A 19448-nucleotide genomic window follows, 5' to 3' on the forward strand; every position below is an offset into this window, starting at 1 on the left:
ACGGGAGCGCCCCTCTAGGTCAGTCACCTTTGCTTGCAAAGCCTCCCAACGGTCAATCTCAGCTGTGACCGTCTCCCTCAACTCCGTATTAGCCGTCTCGAGCTCTTGAATGCGTGCTTCAGCCTCTGCGAGTCTAACCCCCTGAGACTGCACCTCTTCATTTGTTTGTTGTATCTTCTGAAGGATATCGCTCTTCAGACCGTCGAGTTCAGCTTTAACATCCTTTCTAACTTCATCTCGAAGCTCGGAGAGGCTTTGTTTGAGGTCAGAATTGAGCTTGTTGATTTATTTGCTAACGTCTAGCATTGCTCGAGCTGCGTCGTTTAGCCCACTGCCATTTTCTGACTCCGAGTCGCGGTCTTGTTCTTCGGTCTCCTTGCCTCCCGTTTGTTTGTATTTAGGTAGACCTTTCTTGCTTTTTGCCCCACTCATCCTATAAGCTTTCTCGAGTTCAAGTATGTTGAATTTTCAAGGGTAGTGAGGGTTTATACTTGAGTTAGACCGGGAGCTCACCACTCACCCTGCTACTCCTATCATGTCCAACCGGAAGTCGATAGTTCGATTTTTATTATAATTTTTTTTACAGTAGATACAGGACAGGGGGTTCATCTTGAAATGATGTTGTCACTGGGTGCCCCTCAGCTCCAGGGACACACTCACTTCCACATCTGCATCCTCACAAACCCTTCACACCTCATCATCTCTGGTTTATTGGTGTATTGCTTTCACCTGTCTCCCATGCTTTACAGGGCTATTTATGCCTCTAGGTCTGCATATTGTCCACTGGTTCCAGATCCTGCATGCTGTTCTGCCTTTAACTTCTTGTTCTAGTCGCTGTGTCAGTGCAGTTTGATTGCCACATCCGGTCTGCTTTAACGAGCACTTAGACTTTGGCTTTGCTGACCGTTCACTGCTTGTAGTTATTTCATTTTTACACTAAGAATAATAAAGATACTTCGATTTCCACAGGCCTCTTACTTCCTCAGAAGTAACTGTGATTTTTCTCGCCTCCGTCTTCATTTCATCCTTCCCTATTTTCTCTCGTTTGCAGTTCACACCAGCGGATCAAATCTTCTACATCAAATCAAATCAAATATATTTGTATAGCGCTTTTCACAACACATGTTGTCACAAAGCGCTTTACAGGATTTACAAGGTTAACAATACTATGGGTCCAAATCCTTAATGAGCAAGCCAAAGGCGACAGTGGCAAGGAAAAACTCCCTATGGTGGTGGGGATTAGGGAGAAACCTGGGAGGACCAAGACTCAAAAGGGAACCCATCCTCCATTGGGTGGCCTGTTGACACACAAATTACACAAAAACAAATTATACAGATGAATACACAAGTTACAAACAAATCACACAATCAGACTAAGTATAAGGTAACTAGAATGAATTTTCTGGGTGTTGATATTGTCAATGTAAATGTCTTGTGACGAACGCCAGGTTTTCATTCCGTGTCTGAGTGATGATACTGTATTGTAGGCTCCGACTGCAGTGTTACTGCCCAGGTGAACCTCGGAGAAGAAAGATATGTGATGTTGTACATGTCCTCTGCCCCTAACGTATGCATGTTGTCCTGCAAGAATCAGCAATTTCCTGATGAATTGTCCAGCACTACTGAACTATGAAAAGAATTGGATGGAAGTTCAAATAGTTGAAACTGAAGCGCTTTGATCCTCTTTCACCTTAGCGCAGCATGTTCGTTGATGCAAGAGAAAACATCACCAGTCTTGTCTTTAACCTTTTATTAAAAGCAAGTCAAAATACAGAGATCTCTAGGGAGAGTACATAAAAGCCTAACTACTCTACCCTGTAGCTTTGTGTGCAGGTCTCTCTAACAGACACTTTTCCTCCTCTACTATATAGTGTGGTCTGGGTATAAGCCCCCACCTTTGCTACTCAGCAATGGAATCTCCCTATGTCTGAAAACTTGTCTGCCTATTCCTCAAAAACTGTTTTTGCATGTTCTCCAAAAACTGCTTGTCTGAGTATTTTCACAATAAATGACCCCATCCTAGTCCCCTAAATCCTACAACAAATTTGACAACTCAGAGATCACAGATGTGAAAGTGGTTCCACATCTTGGGGTTGTAATCCACCAACTTTCACCACTTGGGGTTGCACAGAGGTTACAGAAATTAAACACACAGATCTTTCTTCTCTAGAAGTGGAAGCGATGTGTTCACTTCTTGGTTTGCAAATGTGAACTGGATATACAGAGACTATTTTGAGACTTCCTGTTTTTTGCAAACTGCATGCACTTAGAATATGTGAAAGAGCAGACAAGCATATTCTCAGACACTTTTAAAATAAGCAATTTGATTAATACTGTAAGGCTAGCAAAATATAAAGGGATTAACATATAATTTCCAACAAAACGTAGTTGAAAATGTTTCTAAAAGTACCTTATCCTGGAGATCAGAGTGAGTTCCATTATTTCCTTTATCTATATTTACAATCTATATGTAACATCTTTTAAATGTTTTTTAGAATCAGCAGCAGTGTTACTTTCTAGAGTGTTCTGAGGAATTTGGAAAATGGTGATCAAATGAAGAAGAGTTTAGTGTGTCTAATTTGATAATTAACACCACCTTACTGAGTTAAGCATGTCTAATATGATCATTAACACTACCTTACTGAGTTAAGCATGTCTAATATGATCATTAACACTACCCTATTGAGTTAAATGTTTTACAGCATGAAACATTCTACAATATACAGAGCAATGTGCCTTGAGGACTATGATTAACAAAATAAAGTTTTGTTGATGTATTTGCAGACTGTGTGCTGAGCGACATGCCTCTGGCCAAGTTCCTGTTGGGCTTGACTGTGATCACCAGTGAGTGATCTACTGACCATTAGAACCTCTGTGGAGGAAACCGCAGAAAATGGCAACTTAAGATATTATGTGTGATTTTACCTTATTGATAAATCTATTTTAAACTAATAAAAAGATTATTGAATAGAAAGGGAATGGAATCCTGTCTGCTGTCAGGATAGAAGACAAGGAAATCCTGTCTGCTGTCTCATGAGTCGAAGCAGCTAAAGGCGCACACACACACACACACACACACAGTAGCACAATGTCTTAACATGGACTTAAAAGGTAAACAAAGTCTCAGTGACTTTTTTTTAAACCTCGTCATATTTTTGGAATGAGGAAGATCTTGTTTGAAATTTATACAGCCTTGTGCTTCAGGGAAGCACACACACTACTGTAGGCCACATGTCAGCTTGTGGCAATCTTTAGCATGGTGTGTGTGTGTGTGTGTGTGGGATGGGAGGGGGTCCACAATGTTGTGCTGTGCAGGAAACGCAAGACAAACCCTAAAATAGCAAGTGATAGACTTGCTAGATTACAAACTGTTAAACACACACAGAGGGCATCATCTGTCATCCACTAGAAAATATTGTGGGATTTTGGTTTTTTGAACGTTTTCTTCATTGTACTGGCAGTACGATTAACATAATTTTTCAACACAAGCATGATATGGCACCAGATCCAATCAGCCAGAAGGGAAGGAAGAGATCTGCATGTCCTGTTCCTAGACCTTGCCAACGCCATTCCCCACTCTCTCACCTGGACAGCCTTTGAAGTTTTCCACATCCCAAATACCATCACAAATCTGGTGTGGAACTACTTCCAAGATCTTCAATTTTGTATTCACACTAAAGAATACGCAACATGGTGGCAATCCTTGGAAGTGGGAATAATGGCTGGCTGTACCATCTCCCCTCTAGCCTTCATTATGGCAATGGAGGTGATCATTAGAGCCTCCAAGTGGGTTGTGGGAGGAGAACTTCTGCAATCTGGATGTCGTCTACCTCCCATTCATGCATACATGGATGATTTGACCACCCTGACCTCAACTGTGGCATGTACAAAACACCTGCTGGGAAAACTTCAGATCAAGATTGACTGGGCTCGGATGAAGTTTAAACCCAGTAAATCCAGAAGCATATCTATCATCAAAGGAAACCTTGTGGACCAGAGGTTTCACATTAAGGAGACACCCATTCCGCTGGTATCAGAACTGCCTGTAAAGAGCCTGGGACGCTGGTACAATGCCAGCCTCAAAGACGCTGACCAGGCTGTCCAGCTGAGGAAAGAAACCATCAAAGGCCTGGCCAGCAATAGATAAAACCTTGCTTCCTGGGAAACTAAAATTGTGGTGCCTACAGTTTGGTCTGCTGCCGCGCCTGATGTGGCCCCTGACGGTATATGACCAAATGACCAAAGTTAAGAAGCTGGAGAGGACAGTCAGTTCATACATCAAGAAGTGGCTTGGCCTCCCACGGTGCCTCAGCAACATCAACTTATTTGGACACGGTGCCTTGGATTTGCCCATCTCTAGCCTCACAGAGGAGTTCAAATGCACCGAAGTGAGGCTACACATGACCCTGACCGACTCCCAAGATGACCGGATTCAATTGGCCGCTCCCAGAGTGGCAACTGGGAGGAAATGCATCACATCTGAGGCCATAGAGCAAGCGAAATCTGTTCTCAGGCAAGGAGACATCTTAGGCCAAGTGTAGCATGGAAGAGGTGGGATCGGGCTTGAGACAAGCCAACCCATGTGGCACAAAGCAACACTAACCCAGAAGAGAAAGCTGGTCGTGGCCGAAGTGCAGCACCAAGAGGAGGCAGACAAACGCACAAAGGCAGTTTCGCAGTCCATACAGGGCCAGTGGACTAGCTGGGAATGCCTGGACGAAAGAAAGCTCAGCTGGAGGGATCTCTGGGAAATGGAAGTTAACTGTACCTTGGGAAGGTGCAGTTGGTGAAGCATATGAGCGGAAAAGACTGAAGTACTCCGACTTAACAGCAGACGCCGAACAACGGCGTGCCCAGGTGCTTCCTGTCGAGGTTGGCTGTAGAGGGTTTGTTGCCACATCTACAACCAAGCTGGTTAAAGAAATGGGAGTGAGAGGACAAACCTTCCAACAAGCTGTCAAGTCACTATCAAGAGTGGCTGAATGGAGCAGCAACTGGATCTGGTTGAAAAGAAAGGAAAGCAACTGGGCTGCAAGATGACCACCGAGGGGTAAAAGCAGAAGGGGGCAAATCTGGGACACCAGATGTTGCTGTTGAGCCCTCTGGAGGTGTCATGGGCCTTTCAATGAAACACCAAAGAAGGAGAGTGCCCACCTGAAGACCCTTGTGAAGCGATTACCCCTCAAGCCCTAACCCCTCACCAAGTGCTGATTATTTAAGGGCTTGTACTAACTAGTCCTATGAGATAAACTGTGTGATTTTACCTTATTGATGAATGTATTTTAAACTAATAAAAATCATCAAATCAAATTTTATTTATATAGCGCTTTTTACAACAGTTGTTGTCACAAAGCAGCTTTACAAGTGCCGAGTCCTAGCCCCCAGTGAGCAAGCCAAAGGCGACAGTGGCAAGGAAAAACTCCCTAGTTTTTTGCATGAGGAAGAAACCTTGAGAGGAACCAAGACTCAGGGGGGGAGCCCATCCCCCTCTGGCCGACACCGGTCACCATGACAACAACAACAATATAGACAGAATGTAGACAGAATGTAAAAGATGCAATAATCTTCATTTAGACAGAATATAAAAGATGTAATAATGTCCATCATGGTGTAGGCATCCAGTTAGGCAGGAGGTGGCCGGCCCAGGATGGATCGCTTGTCTCTCCTCATCTCATTATTCCTCAAGCAGGCGGGCAGCCATGTGGAGAAATGAAACAGGGAAAATTAGCTCTGTATGAGGACATGTACAGGACAGGTAAAATTATAAACATTTCTGGAGTGTGGCAGCAACTCCGGCACTAAGTTAAATTATTACAGCCTAGCTAAAAAAGGCAGAACCAGAAGGTAACATAGGCTTGGGGGCATTCTGAGACAATGGCATCCGTCCACTGCACTGTCAACAAACTTGAGTGACCACGAGCAGTGACAGGATGACAGCACCAGCACCCCAGTCTACCATAAAACCCTTCGTCTATGAACCCCTGGATCTGTACCTTTATCTAAGGGGGATATTAATTATCAAACGCTAGACTAAATAAGTGGGTTTTCAACCTAGATTTAAAGATTGTTTATTTAGATTCCTATTTGAACATCCTGACAGTAGTGAATTGCAGTAGTCTAGTCTAGAGCTAACAAAGGCGTGCACCAATTTTTCTGCATCATCCTGTGATAATGCATTTCTTAATTTGGCAATATTGCGGAGATGTAGAAAAGCTATCCTAGTAGTATTATCTATATATTTATCAAATGATAGGTCGGAGTCGAGTATGATGCCTAGGTTTTTGGCTACTGTGCCAGGTGTAATGGGATAGTCTGCAAGATTAAGCTGTAAATTTGGAATTTTCTGTCTTGCGGCCTTAGGGCCCACAAGGAGAACTTCTGTTTTGTCCTCATTTAATTGTAGGAAGTTTATAGACATCCAGCATTTAATATCTCTCACGGGCCTCAATTTTTCCTAAACCGAGTTTGTCATCGGGTTTGGCTGATATGTAAAGTTGAGTGTCATCCGCATAGCAGTGAAAATTGACACCATGTTTGTTTATAACTGTGCCCAATGGTAGCATATATAATGTAAATAATAGTGGTCCTAAGATGGAGCCTTGCGGGACCCCATATTTAACCATTTTACGTTTGGATGAAATGTTATTGAGCTCTACAAACTGATAGCGATTTGTTAAGTAAGACTGAAACCATGAAAGGGCTGTGCCTGAAACTCCAACCCAGCGTTCTAACCTTTCTAGCAAGATCCTATGATCAATTGTGTCGAAAGCTGCACTAAGATCAAGAAGCACTAACAGTGATACATAGCCTTGATCTGATGCAAGGAGGAGATCATTTGTTACTTTAACTAATGCTGTTTCAGTACTGTGATGGGGCCTAAAACCAGATTGGAACTTTTCAAATATGTTATTCCTATGCAGATATAGGCATAATTGCTGGGCAACAGCTTTTTCTATGATCTTAGATATAAATGATGTGTTTGAAATGGGTCTATAATTAGATAGCACAGTCGGATCAAGATTTGGTTTCTTGATCAGAGGTTTGATAATTGCTAACTTACATGATTTGGGCATGTGACCTATTGTAATGGATGAGTTAACTATAGTTAGAAGAGGTTCAGTTACAGCTGGTAATACCTCTTTTAATAACTTTGAGGGAACTGAGTCTAGTGTGCAGGTAGTACAATTTAAGGAAGAAATTATTTTCTCTAATTCTGATTTTGGGAGTGGATGAAAAGCATCAAGTTTTTCTCCCGGTATGTAATTTAAATCAATATCAACCAAACCAGATGACATACCAGTTGTATTGCTAATAAAGGGTTTTATATTTTGTCTAATATTCTCTATTTTATTATCAAAGAAATCTATAAATACATTACTAGTGAGGTTTACTGGAATCTGAGGTTCTGTGCCTGCTTGATTTTTTGTAAGTTTAGAAATAGTATTAAAAAGAAATCTAGGATTGTTTTTATTTTTCTCTATCAGTGAGGCTAAGTATGCTGAGCGTGCTTTAGTGAGTGCCCGTTTGTAGTCAATAATGCTATCCTTCCAGGCACAGTGGAATACTTCCAATTTAGTAGATCGCCATTTCCGCTCTAATTTACGTGCTATTTGTTTTAAGTTTCTAGTTTGGTCAGTGTACCACGGGGCGAGCTTTTTGGATCTAGCTTTTTTATATTTTAGTAGAGCTACTATATCTAGAGCTGATCTGCAGGTATTCTCTAAGTAGTCGGTTAGACTATCTAACTCTCCTGGGTCGGATGGCGAGTGGGCTAAAGCAGTTAAGTCAGGGAGGGTTTCAATAAACTGTGTTGCTGTTGATGAATTTATCGAGCGCTTTATACACTGCCAAGGAGACGGGCGGGTATTTATGTTAAGATGAATCTCACATTGGACTAAATAGTGATCGGAGATTGCTACGGTTTGCGGGAGTATGTTTATATTATCTACGTCGATACCCAGCGTTAATATTAGATCTAGGGTATGATTTCGATAATGTGTAGGTCCTACTACGTTTTGTTTAATGCCGACAGAGTTCAATATAGAAGTAAAAGCCCTTGTCAGTGGATCCTCCGCATTATCAAAGTGTATGTTAAAGTCTCCTACCATTATTATTTTGTCACTACATACTGCTAAATTTGCTGCAAAATCGGTGAAATCATTTAAGAAATCTGAGTAAGGCCCTGGTGGTCTGTATACATTGGTTAGGGAAAATGTACTTTTATTTTCAGATGGACTAATTACATTAATAGACTGCATCTCAAATGAGTTTGAAATATCTAAGTATTTCTGATGAATTTCTAAACAATCACGATAGATTATACATATTCCACCTCCTCTGCCTGACAGTCTAGGTCTATGTATATAACTATATCCCACAGGAGTGGCTTCGTTTAGAGTTAAATAATCACCAGATTGAACCCACGTTTCAGTTAGACATAGAATATCAATTTTCTGGTCTGTTATAAGTTCATTTACAAAAACTGCTTTTGAGTTGAGCGATCGAATATTGATTATTCCAATTTTCAGATCGGTCATATAGGTTGTAATAATTTGATGTGAAGTCTGAATATTAGTTAAAAACTTAGGGCGGACTATTTTCTTATGATTTAATTTAACCCGGGGCACAGACACAGTCTCAATCCTATGGGATCTTGGTGACGCCTCTAAGCAGCTCGCAGACAGACGGTTTAGCCCATTAGTCTGCGGCCTGGTCGCAACTCTGGTTAGTCAGCAGCTCCTAGTACTACACTGCCCACTAACTAACAGACTACGGGCTATGCTGCAAGATAACAGGGCAGCGCCATCCTGGGTGGGGTGGACACCGTCCCTGCCTAAAAGACCAGGCTTGCCCTCGAACTCTTCCCAATTATTAATAAAGCCCACTTGATTTTCTGAACACCACTTGGACATCCAGCGGTTTAGCGACGTGAGCCTGCTTTACTGCTCATCACCGCGCCGCATTGGGATGGGGCCAGAGCAGATTACGGCATCGGACATTGTCTGGGCTAATTTAACCACCTCTTTAACATTAGCCTTAGTCACCTCTGACTGCCGCAGACGTATATCGTTGGCCCCTACATGTATAACTATCCTAGAGAATCGTTTATGGGCTAACAGTCTAAGGTTGCCACTAATGTCCGGCGCTCTGGCTCCCGGTAAACAGCTGACTGTAACCGCTGGTGCCCCTACAGGAATAGCGACTTTCACGTGTCGGACTATAGAGTCTCCTATCACCAGAGTCTCCTCAGAGGGTGTAGCACTGAGCGGGGCAAACCTGTTGGACACGTGAACCGGGGAGTGGTGCTCTGGTGAGCTAGCGCTGGCGTTAGCGGTAGCTGCAGCCCTCGCTCTCCGACTAAAAAGATTATTGAATAGAAATTTAAGTGCTGTTTCATCACAATTATGTACCCTTCATATCATCGAATATTCTTTCTTGTGAGGTTCAAATCTGTGTTTGTATGTGCTTGCTTGCTGCAGGTGTTGAGTGTAGCTACACCATCGAGATGCCATCCATGTTGGAAGTGTTGAATGGCTCCTGTGTTCTCATCCCATGCCACTTTAGCATTCCTGAATTCCAAGAAGAGAAATTGAAGCTACCAGTAACTGGTGTTTGGAAGAAAGGGTCACAGTGGATTAGAGATAGCGTTGATGTTTTCAACTCCTCTCAGAAGGTCAACAGCCTTAGTGTAAAAATTCTGGGGGACCTGACCCAGAAAAACTGCACATCTGTTTTGTACAGTATTAGTTCCCCATTATCTGACAACTATTTCTTTAGACTGGAGACTGGCTTCAAATACACCTTTAAAAAATCAGTCTTCATAAATGTTAAAGGTAAACTATACCATTAATGTCTATTAACAAATACTTTCACAAATCTTACTACGACATGAGAAATATACAATTAGTAAATGGTAGTGGTCCAGGAAAAAAATAATCACAACATACTTGAACAAAAATATTCCTTGTCATGATAAGTGTCACATTTCATATACTAAATACAGATATAAATACTTCTCAATTTGATACAATATGTATGAAAAAATAGAAATTACATATAAAAATGCAAGTTAATGTGGGTTAAATAAGCAAGAAAGCCTAATATGAGCTGATAAAAAAAAAATCATGGCAAATGTAAAGTTTATAAAATTGGAATGGAGTGGACTGGAGTGGAGAATGTCCTGGGATATCTGATGTTGAAGTGCCAAGTATCATGAACATATGGGCAGAGGTGGGCATTCCAGGTTCAAAAAGTAAGTCCTCACCAGGATTTTGCTCAGGCTTCCTGGATTGTGTTAATTCCGCTAATTTTACCTGCCACTAATTTAAAAATCCAAGCTTGAGTAAAATCCTGGGAAGGAGTTTTACTTTCTCAACCTGGAATGTCCACGTCTGCACATTGGTGATGTGATCAGTGAGTCCATTTGAGTTGACTGCTAGAACATTTGAAGCCTACATTAACTAATAATATCTGTTCTTATGAACCAGACTCTCTCCCAGAACCCATCCTGTCCCATGTGGACGTGTCAGTAAATGAGGGGGCAGTGGTGGAGCTCATTTGTACAGCTATGGTTCCCTGTCCCCTACATCCTCCTAACCTGACATGGGTACCTTTGCTGGGAAACATCACAGAGACTATGGAAGAACAGTCTAATGGTGCCTTCACGTTGTCTTCTGTGTTGAGATTTGTCTCCTCACATGACTATCATGAACAGAGGATAAAATGCACTGTGGACTACTTTGTGCGGACAGCAGGCAGCAGTGTCTCTGAGAGCACCGCCATGATCACCGTTCTGTGTGAGTTAATCATGTTTAATGTTACTGTTTTGTTTTTTTCAAATGTTCCAGTTCTGCGTAGTATCTTTTTGTTGTTTAAGGAATTTGGAGACCTCTCAGCTTGTCATAGGTTATTTCATTCATTCTCATGTGTTTTCACACCAACCCTCTTTCAGTTCCTCCAAAGGTTATGATTGAAGTGGACCCCCCGGGACCCCTCCATAAGGGCACAAACACAACTCTGCTATGTTCCACTACTGCAAATCCTGCAGTGACTCATTTGCGCTGGTTCCATGAACGGGAAGGGAATGTGTACGAAGTCAACACAACACAAACTAATCTCACTCTCAGCCTGACCAGTGACAAAGTGGGTCTCTATATTTGTGAGGCTCAGAATGCCTTTGGAAAGCAGAACTCATCCACAGTTCTACTGGAAATACAAGAGCATGGTAAAGGATAAATATTGTGTTTATATCGTAATTATTCATATAACCATTTTTATCAATGGCATTTAAATGGAAAATTCATAAAATATTTAAAAGATAATATATTGATGTAGGAGCATCTTTTGTATTATGTATACATGGAGAGAACACTTTTCTGCAGTCCCTGGGGGTTTCTGAATAGTGCTGAGGTGAAATGTGACATGCTGCAGATTTGGGCAGGGATAATAAGAAGAGTATAACGGACAGGGTGATGGGTTAAGCTAATATACTGGCAGGGTTGCCAACTCTGACGCATTGAGCGTGAGACACACGCATTTGACCGTCTTCACACGCTCTCATTCCACACATCCAATTTCTCACGCCGAAAAAAAATCTAGTTTATTTACCTCTGATCCATATCTATGATTCAATGAGTTACTAGGTCGCTCTGGTGCCAACCACTGGTGATCGATCGATCACGATATAATACTTAATTTGTGTCCATTTTGTGTGTGTGTTTATGTGCATGGCAGCATTGGCACATCCATCCACGACATCTGCATACACTCTAGCATGCCAGAGCATCTTCTAGGTGCTTTTATGGAACTGTCTTTGTAGAAGCATGTAGCCAGGATATAAAATACAGGTTAAACAACTAAACATCCTTATGTGTATAGCACATGTGCTAGTGATTAGCTAGTGGCTCCAGCAGGCTTATCTATAGAAACATAACTAAAGGGGCGGGCCGGGAGGTGACCACTGTAACGCAGCGTATGCTGTGGAACGAGGAGGCGGACACAAATGCTGAGGAGAGTGAGATTTAATAAAGGGAATTCCAAACTCAGGGTCAATTAGGAAGGCGGAGGTCAAATTGGTTAAGGAATCCGAACACGAAACACGGAGAGGCATGACAGAACGAATACTTGAAATCAAACACGGGTAGAACGCAGTAGCGAACCCCGCTCCCATCCCCCCCCCCCCCCCCCCAAAAAAAAGTTTCCTCTCCTAATTAACTGCAATAAAGAAAAAGATTTGAGACGACAGTACAGCTTTAGAAACGCAATAAACAATAACATCTGTACTAAGTAACTTCTTAAGCAAATAAGGTTCCAAACAAAATAAGGTTCACAGCTACGTGTTCCTCGGAAGCGGAATATGTAAACAACGCGCACGAGGACATCAAAGGAGTGAATCGAAACTAGCTAGCGGTGGTACGTTAACAACAGCTAGCGTCGCGGAAATTATCATACAGTTAAGCCCGCCCACTAAGACAGAAGATATGATCAATTTTACTGTCATTTGAAACTGGTATTGCGCTGAATTATAACTGCCAGGCCCTCTGAAAACGAACAGCGGGCATCACAGTCCTGATAGGGTGAGACACAGGCTCACAGGCTTCCACTTAACCCCTCACCTTCAAACACAGGTTGAATAGACACGGTTGAATAATGTATTTGCTTATATTTTTGTAATTGTTTAATGTCGATTGTCAAACTGTAAGTAGATAAAATAACATTGGATAAATTATATTATATATATTTATGTTTTAAGAATATTTTAGGCCCTCTGAGAGGGCATAGAGGGCCCTTACGGTTCCCCACTGGTAGAACGAGGAAACAAATGAAACAACCAGGAAACAGAAAACACAGGGCGACTGGGCAACGAAACGAGAAGTAGCCTACTCACGAGGCAGGGAACACGGAATCAGAATAGCACTGGAATGAATACATACATGAACACAATCAAAAAATGCAGAAACACAATCACCGACAAGGGGCTAGGGAAACACAGGGACTATAAGAATACGGAACTAACAAGACACAGCTGATCACACTGACAACACGGGCATGGCAGACAGACGGAAACCAGGGAAATAGACAAGCTGGGCAGGATCAAGGAGCAGGGAACAACACAGACACGAGGGACAGAGACACCGGAGTGACAGCTAGGAGAGGGGGGCGTAGCCTCATGTGACAACCACAGTCACAGACTGGATGACAGCATCAGCATCTCAGATTAACAAAAAACTCAATCACTGTAGGTGGGCCCCTGACCTGCACAGCTTCAATTGCAGTACATTAACTGAAGGCTTGATTAAATAGGTGAGTCTTGAGTCTAGATTTAAAGATTGGAGCTAGAAGACATCTCAGATTGGAGGTAGAAGACTATTCCATAACTGAAGAGCATTAAAGGAGAAGATGTGCGTCTTATTTATGTTCTTGTTTTTAAGTGTATATCTTGTCGGCTGTTTTTGTCAGTTCTTGTATGACTTTGTACCACAAGTGTTTTATTTTTCAATGTAAATGTACCATATTATCTGTGATAAAGCATCAATATAGGCTGTTTGTGCCTGCCCGTTCTGTTCCACCTCACACATTTTCTTGCATATCTTGTGTAAGTTAGTGATCCAGAGATTATTAGGAAGGCAGGATGTGTAAATGTTTTTTAACCTTAAAGCAAAAATGACATTTTCCTCTATGGTTTTTGCAATTTGGTATTGTTTTTTTTATGGCACTGAAATCTTGCATTATGTGTTATCTGAGGTTAGGATTTGTCATAGGACTATAGACGTTAGTAAGTAGCATTCAACTTTTATATATGCCTTGACACATGAAATGAGATAGAGGGTACATTGCTTATTCTGCATACATAGGGAAATTAAGATTGATGCAAGGTGCTGTACATACATTTTACAAGTGTGGTGTAGATTCTTTAATTTTGTCTCCTGAGCAACTAAGTGATTGCTAGTTCAGTTTCAGAGAAAATCCCAGATGTGTTTTGGTCAGGCAGTTAATAAGCTAAAAACAGAGCATATTATTTGTGTGAATAACTGAACTCAATACAGTGCGTAATATGTTGCTACAGATGTTCCAGCTTTCATTCAGTCTTCAACCACCACATGGCATCTTCTGGGATGGGGAGGAGCTGCACTGTTGGTATTAGCTGGACTCACCTCCACATTGATCATTAAAGGGTAAGAGTGTTTTTACCACCCCTAGCTTGGCTCCAAGATCATGTAAAGTGTTTATTGGGCTCCTTATTCTTTTTCCTGAAAGATTTTTTAAACTTTTTTCTGAACATTTCGAAACAGCATTTCAGATTTTTAACTCCAATACATCTGATATGTAGAAAAAGATCAGATATTTATGCATATAGAGCTGTATGAGAAACAGTGATTTCAATTGATGTACTCTGGTTTCTTTAGGCAAAGAAGACTGTTCATCAAGGTATGGTATTTATTAAATTACTTTCTTAAATCAGATTTTCCTGTCTTTAATTGGTAAAATGTACTTTTGTCCATCACATTACCAGCAACAATTCCAGTGGGAGTGGTTAATTAGTTTACTTATACCAATACAAAAAATTAAAAAAACAACTCTGATATTGCCATATTATGAAATATTATTTTCTGTCACGCTCCCCTCACCATCATCATTTATACGCCTCCATCTGTTTGGACTCTTCCTTGCTGGTTATTCCGAGCATTTCCCTTCATGTTGATGCTGCTGTTGTTACGCGTTTATGTACTCCAGTGTGAAGGGATGCTTTGTGTTAGTTGTCTTTGTACTCCGTGTGTTTATTGTCCTTTTCTTATCATAATTTGTTTTATCAAAGCCTGGACTTGCGCCTATGGCCTGGTCATATGAGAATCATCAGACGCCTTTGGCTGTAATGTTGTTTTAACAATTGGGTTAAATTCTCAGGTCCTACATGAGCTATAATACATTTGTGAACACTGTAATGCCATAAATGTAAAGCAATGCTGGATTCGCATTTTAGCTGAATTGCTTAAAAGGAACATTTCAGTGACAATGGAACATTTCACTTTAAAAGGAAAATGTCTGTTTAATTTTTGTCTGTAGAATCTTAAAAAGACTGAAAAAAAAGTCTGATGAAATTATTTTCCATGTAGGATCTGAACGTCGACAGTTCTGTTTATGCCAACGTTGATGAGTGCACCAACACAAAAGGCTGCTCCATCTCCGATGAAGCTCTGAAAGACAGTGTTGAGATGGATGTTGCCTTGTATAGTAATGCAGGGTTGCCAACTCTCACGCAATTATGTTGAGACACACGCATTTGACTGTCTTCACACGCTCACACGCCATACATCCGATTTCTCATGCTGAAAAAATCTAGTTTATTTATCTCTGATCTACATCTATGACTCAATGAGTTACTAGTTCGCTCTGGCGCCTACCACTGGTGATCGATCGCTTTAGGCGCAGCAGGGAGGAAACATTTGAACCCCCCGGAAATAAACATATAATAATTAATGTGTCTATTTGACACCACCACCCCAAAACAAATCTCACTCCAAGTGATTATGAAAAGTTGGCAACCCTGGTAATGCTGATGGACTACATAACATTTAAAAACAGAGAAAAGCGTGGAGGATATTTATGCCCATTTCTTTGTGCCCTTGATTCATGTTGAGTTTCTTTTTTTTCTCTACATTACTTCCTCATATTAAGAGGAAATTCTACTTTCACATTAATAAGAGCCAGGATCACGTCCCTCACAGTGCTTTACAATATTGCTACAGTGCTGAGGCCCAGCCGGCTGCCCCCATCAGCAGCAGCAGTGTTCTGTGTCTGTCCCGTTGATTTTGATATAACTTTTGATTTTGCCATTATAAATTGATACAGGAATCGGTAAACGTGTTGCTGCTGCTATCTGTTTATTGTTGCCATGGAGGCAATCCCCAGCCTCGTCTTGAGATTGTGGTGCGCGATTTCAAAATAAGAGCAGATAGCGCAATTGAAAAAAAAAAATCATAAAAAAAAAAAAACTTTTCAAAACAGCTCGTGGGCCAGAAATAGATGCCCAATGGGCTTAAAATGGCCCGTGGGCCACAATTTCAGTATGGGGGGGTCTATAACATGTGAAGCGCAGTGAAGTAGCGGCATACCTGGACCACCTCAACAGGCCAAGCGCCATTCATAGGTGTTTTAATTGGTGGGTTTTCTGTTTTGTATGTTTTATTAAATGGGTTAATTTTACTGTTCATTTAAGGATGACTTCTAAAAAGGGTGTACTTTCTCTAGTGGTGTTTGTTTCTAGAGAAAATATAATTATAAATTATAAATATAAATATAATTATATATTCTCCTCTTGTGTAGAGTTCCACAGCCGGGCTCTTGCAGGCCACTGTTTTTTCCCACCACAGTTTTTATACATTAACACTTGGAGAAGGAGGAAATATTTGTATTAATCTGCCTTAGTAGCATTAGTTTTTAATATTTTCCTTAATTATTCTTCTGTAGGGTGTTTACTAATACTAGATTTTATTCACGGGCGTGAGGGATTAGGTTATAGTACCCTATTGTTTTAGTCATTAGTGTTTTCTATTGCCCAGCTATGTGTGTTATAAGCTATATGAAGCATGCAATTTATACTAGCTTTTTTTTTCTTTGGTGTGAGTGTATCACAGTGGTTTTACAGTGTTTCATTTTATTTTTATTTGGCTTTATGCCATCATATTTAGTGTGTGCACTGCTAGTCGAGTATGAAATTCATATAGCTATATAATAGGTGAAGCAATTCTATTGGCATTTCGTTGCGGTTACTGACTAGAAATCGGTGGATTTATATAATTGCCCACGCACCAGTATATAAATACTGGTTTTATGCACATCAAGCATTATGCCTTATTGTATTATTTTAATTATTTGATACAGAATAAAACTTTTGAAGCGTGAAACAGTTCGCCTAACTCATTTATTTGGGTATCTGTGGTGTGTCGGATGTGTACATTGATGGCTAGTTGCCCCCCCACGGACCATGTGCTCCGGTCAGAGAACAGCTGCAACTTCAGGTGATAACTTATTGAGAGGTGTCACGTTGAGGACCCCGGCCCCGGCCCCTCCCCTTTGGGCGTGTGTATACGTTGTCCACGTGCTTTGTCTGCGTCAGTGGATCTCCGTGGTGAGGGTTATGTCGTGTGATAATCTGTCTCACCTGTGAATCGTCTCGTAATCACGTGGGGCTAATGTGGTTTGTCTATTTAATGTGCGCTCGCACAGTGTCCTGTGCTCGTCATTGTCTAAGTCTGCACGTAGTGTATACTTGTTTACAGTGTGAAAGTATCTGTTCTTCGTGTGCTTTGTGCGCTACATGTTAAATAAATATAAAGTGACGTCAGTCAAAGAGGATTCCGTGTCTCATCCTTCGTGACAGCCCGAACATCACAGAACGACGAGCCGCGAAAAGACCAAAATGCCAGGCTACGCCACCCGGTCTAAGAAGGCACTTCGCCCCAGCAAGCGGCACCACCGCTCTTCCTCCTCTCCCCCGCACCGCATAATCCCGCCGACTCTGGAACAGCTGATGAAGGACCCCGAATGTTCTTACCTGCTGTGTGCGGCTCGGGAGACCTCCGTACCTGAGCTGGCGGAGGAATACCGCCAGACAGCTGCGCGGGTATGGGAGGAGAGGCATCCCTATCCTTCTCGGGAGCTTTCGCCCCTGCGGGTGGGCATCCACGAGTTGGAGGAGGACCCCCCCAGTCGAGAGAAGGGAAGAGAGGAGGAGGGCTCCTCCCCATGCCAAGAGGCTTTGCCCACGTAGGAACATCTGGAGCAGGACCCTGTCTGCGCGTTCCAGCTGGCCACGGCACGGGGAACGCAGGACTCCGAGTTGGCAGAGGAGCTCCGCGAGGGGGCGGTGCAGATTTGGCGTGAGCGCCAGCGACGCCCCCCTCCAGCCCGCGCCCTCTCGCCTCCGGAAAAGGGTCCCAGTGTGATCTGCATCACGGACTTGACCCCGGAGAGCGAGTTTGGGGAGGGGGACTCTCCTAGCAAGGCGGAGGAGCAGGAGGACAAGCAGTAGGTCTACCCCCCGTCTCTAGGTGACGCTTCCACCGTGGACTATGGTGGAGGAGAGGAGAAGGACTGCCCTCCGTCCATCTGCTACGCTCCCATGGTGGACTATGGTGGGGGAGAGGGGAACGAGGAAGACTACCCTCCATCCGAGGGCTCCGCCCCTGCCGTGGGCTACGGCGAGGAGGAGGAAGAGGACGAAGATGAGTACCCTCCGTTCGAGTGCTCCGCACCTGCCGTCGACTACGGTGAAGAGGAGGAGGAGGAGTCAGAGAAATAGGACTACCTCCCTCCGCCCGTAGGTCCCTCTACCACCGTAGGGGAGGGCGGGGAAGAATACCCCGAGGACGACGACATGGAGGAGGAGTACGGGGATTACCCTCCGTCCGAAGGGTTGTATACCGAGGAGGAAGAGGAGAGCCCTCCCCCCTCGGAACTGTCGGCCGAGACGGTTAAAGGGAGGCGGACCCTGTCCTCCAATCGCTCCGGAGGAGAGAGGATTCACCATGAGCTGGAGCCAGGGCAGTGAGGCGACCGACATGGAGGTGGAAGTGCCCACGGTCGACTCCAGAGGACGGTTGTGGAGCGAGGTGGACGTACCATACGGCCAGCTGGGGGGAGAGTCTGCCAGTCGCGCTGCACCCGGCACGTCCGCCAGTCGCGCTGCACCCGGCGCATCCGCCAGCCGCCATGCACCGGGCGGAGGGTTTACAGCAAAGGCTGGAGGAGGACCGTTCGCTGCAGCACCTGCAGCTCCCGATCTCTCTCCCCTTATCGCCCTACTCCTGGCGCGTAGCTTGGCGCCTGTTTCGTGTGTGTGCGTGCCTGTGTTTGTAAGTCTACCCGTATGTGTACCAAACCCCCTTTTTCCGTTTGTGTCTATGTGTGTAAGCGTGCCTGTTTATGTGTTTGTGACCGTGCCGTTGTCTAACGTCTTTTCCCCTGTGTTCCCAGAGAGGGTGTTCTAGGCGGTCCGTGGCGGACGCTTCACCGAGGGCGGTCACCTCCCAGATGCAGGACTGAGCGCGTCGGATCCGCCCATCGTCGTGGGTTCGGGGCACTCGGTCCTGTTGGCACCCCGGGACGGGTAGTGCCCTTGGAGGGCGCGTCTGTCACGTTGAGGACCCCGGCCCCTCCCTTTTGGGCATGTGTTTACGTAGTCTACGTGCTTTGTCTGCGTCTGTGGATCTCCGTGGTGAGGGCTATGTCGTATGATAATCTGTCTCACCTGTGAATCGTCTCGTAATCACGTGGGGCTAATGTGGTTTGTCCATACCTGTCAAGTGTCCCGTTTTGGCCGGGACAGTCCCGTATTTTACCGCTCTGTCCCGGCGTCGTCCCGTATTTTTATTTTCCCGTATTTGTCCCGTATTTTCAGTTTTCAATTTTTATTTTTTTAAAGCATTCATATGTCGCTCTAAACAGAA

At 43.3% G+C, this 19448-nt stretch overlaps 1 protein-coding gene across 2 annotated transcripts; it reads left to right on the top strand.

Annotated features, from left to right (window-relative positions):
- Nucleotides 1-2260: 2260 nt before the first annotated feature.
- LOC143488146 (myelin-associated glycoprotein-like) lies at nt 2261-19420 on the top strand. 2 transcript variants are annotated; one of them, XM_076987257.1, is made up of 8 exons: nt 2261-2428; nt 2785-2844; nt 9480-9833; nt 10488-10796; nt 10952-11224; nt 14066-14174; nt 14406-14427; nt 15114-19420. In XM_076987257.1, the coding sequence occupies exons 1-8, from the start codon at nt 2395-2397 to the stop codon at nt 15267-15269; spliced, it is 1317 nt and encodes a 438-aa protein (XP_076843372.1). In that variant the 5' UTR covers nt 2261-2394; the 3' UTR covers nt 15270-19420. The 2 variants fall into 2 exon arrangements, with proteins under 2 accessions (XP_076843372.1, XP_076843373.1); XM_076987258.1 differs by lacking the exon at nt 9480-9833.
- The last annotated feature ends 28 nt before the right edge of the window (nt 19421-19448 follow it).

Source organism: Brachyhypopomus gauderio, chromosome 2 (genome assembly GCF_052324685.1).
Source record: "Brachyhypopomus gauderio isolate BG-103 chromosome 2, BGAUD_0.2, whole genome shotgun sequence".
Lineage (NCBI taxonomy): Eukaryota > Metazoa > Chordata > Actinopteri > Gymnotiformes > Hypopomidae > Brachyhypopomus > Brachyhypopomus gauderio.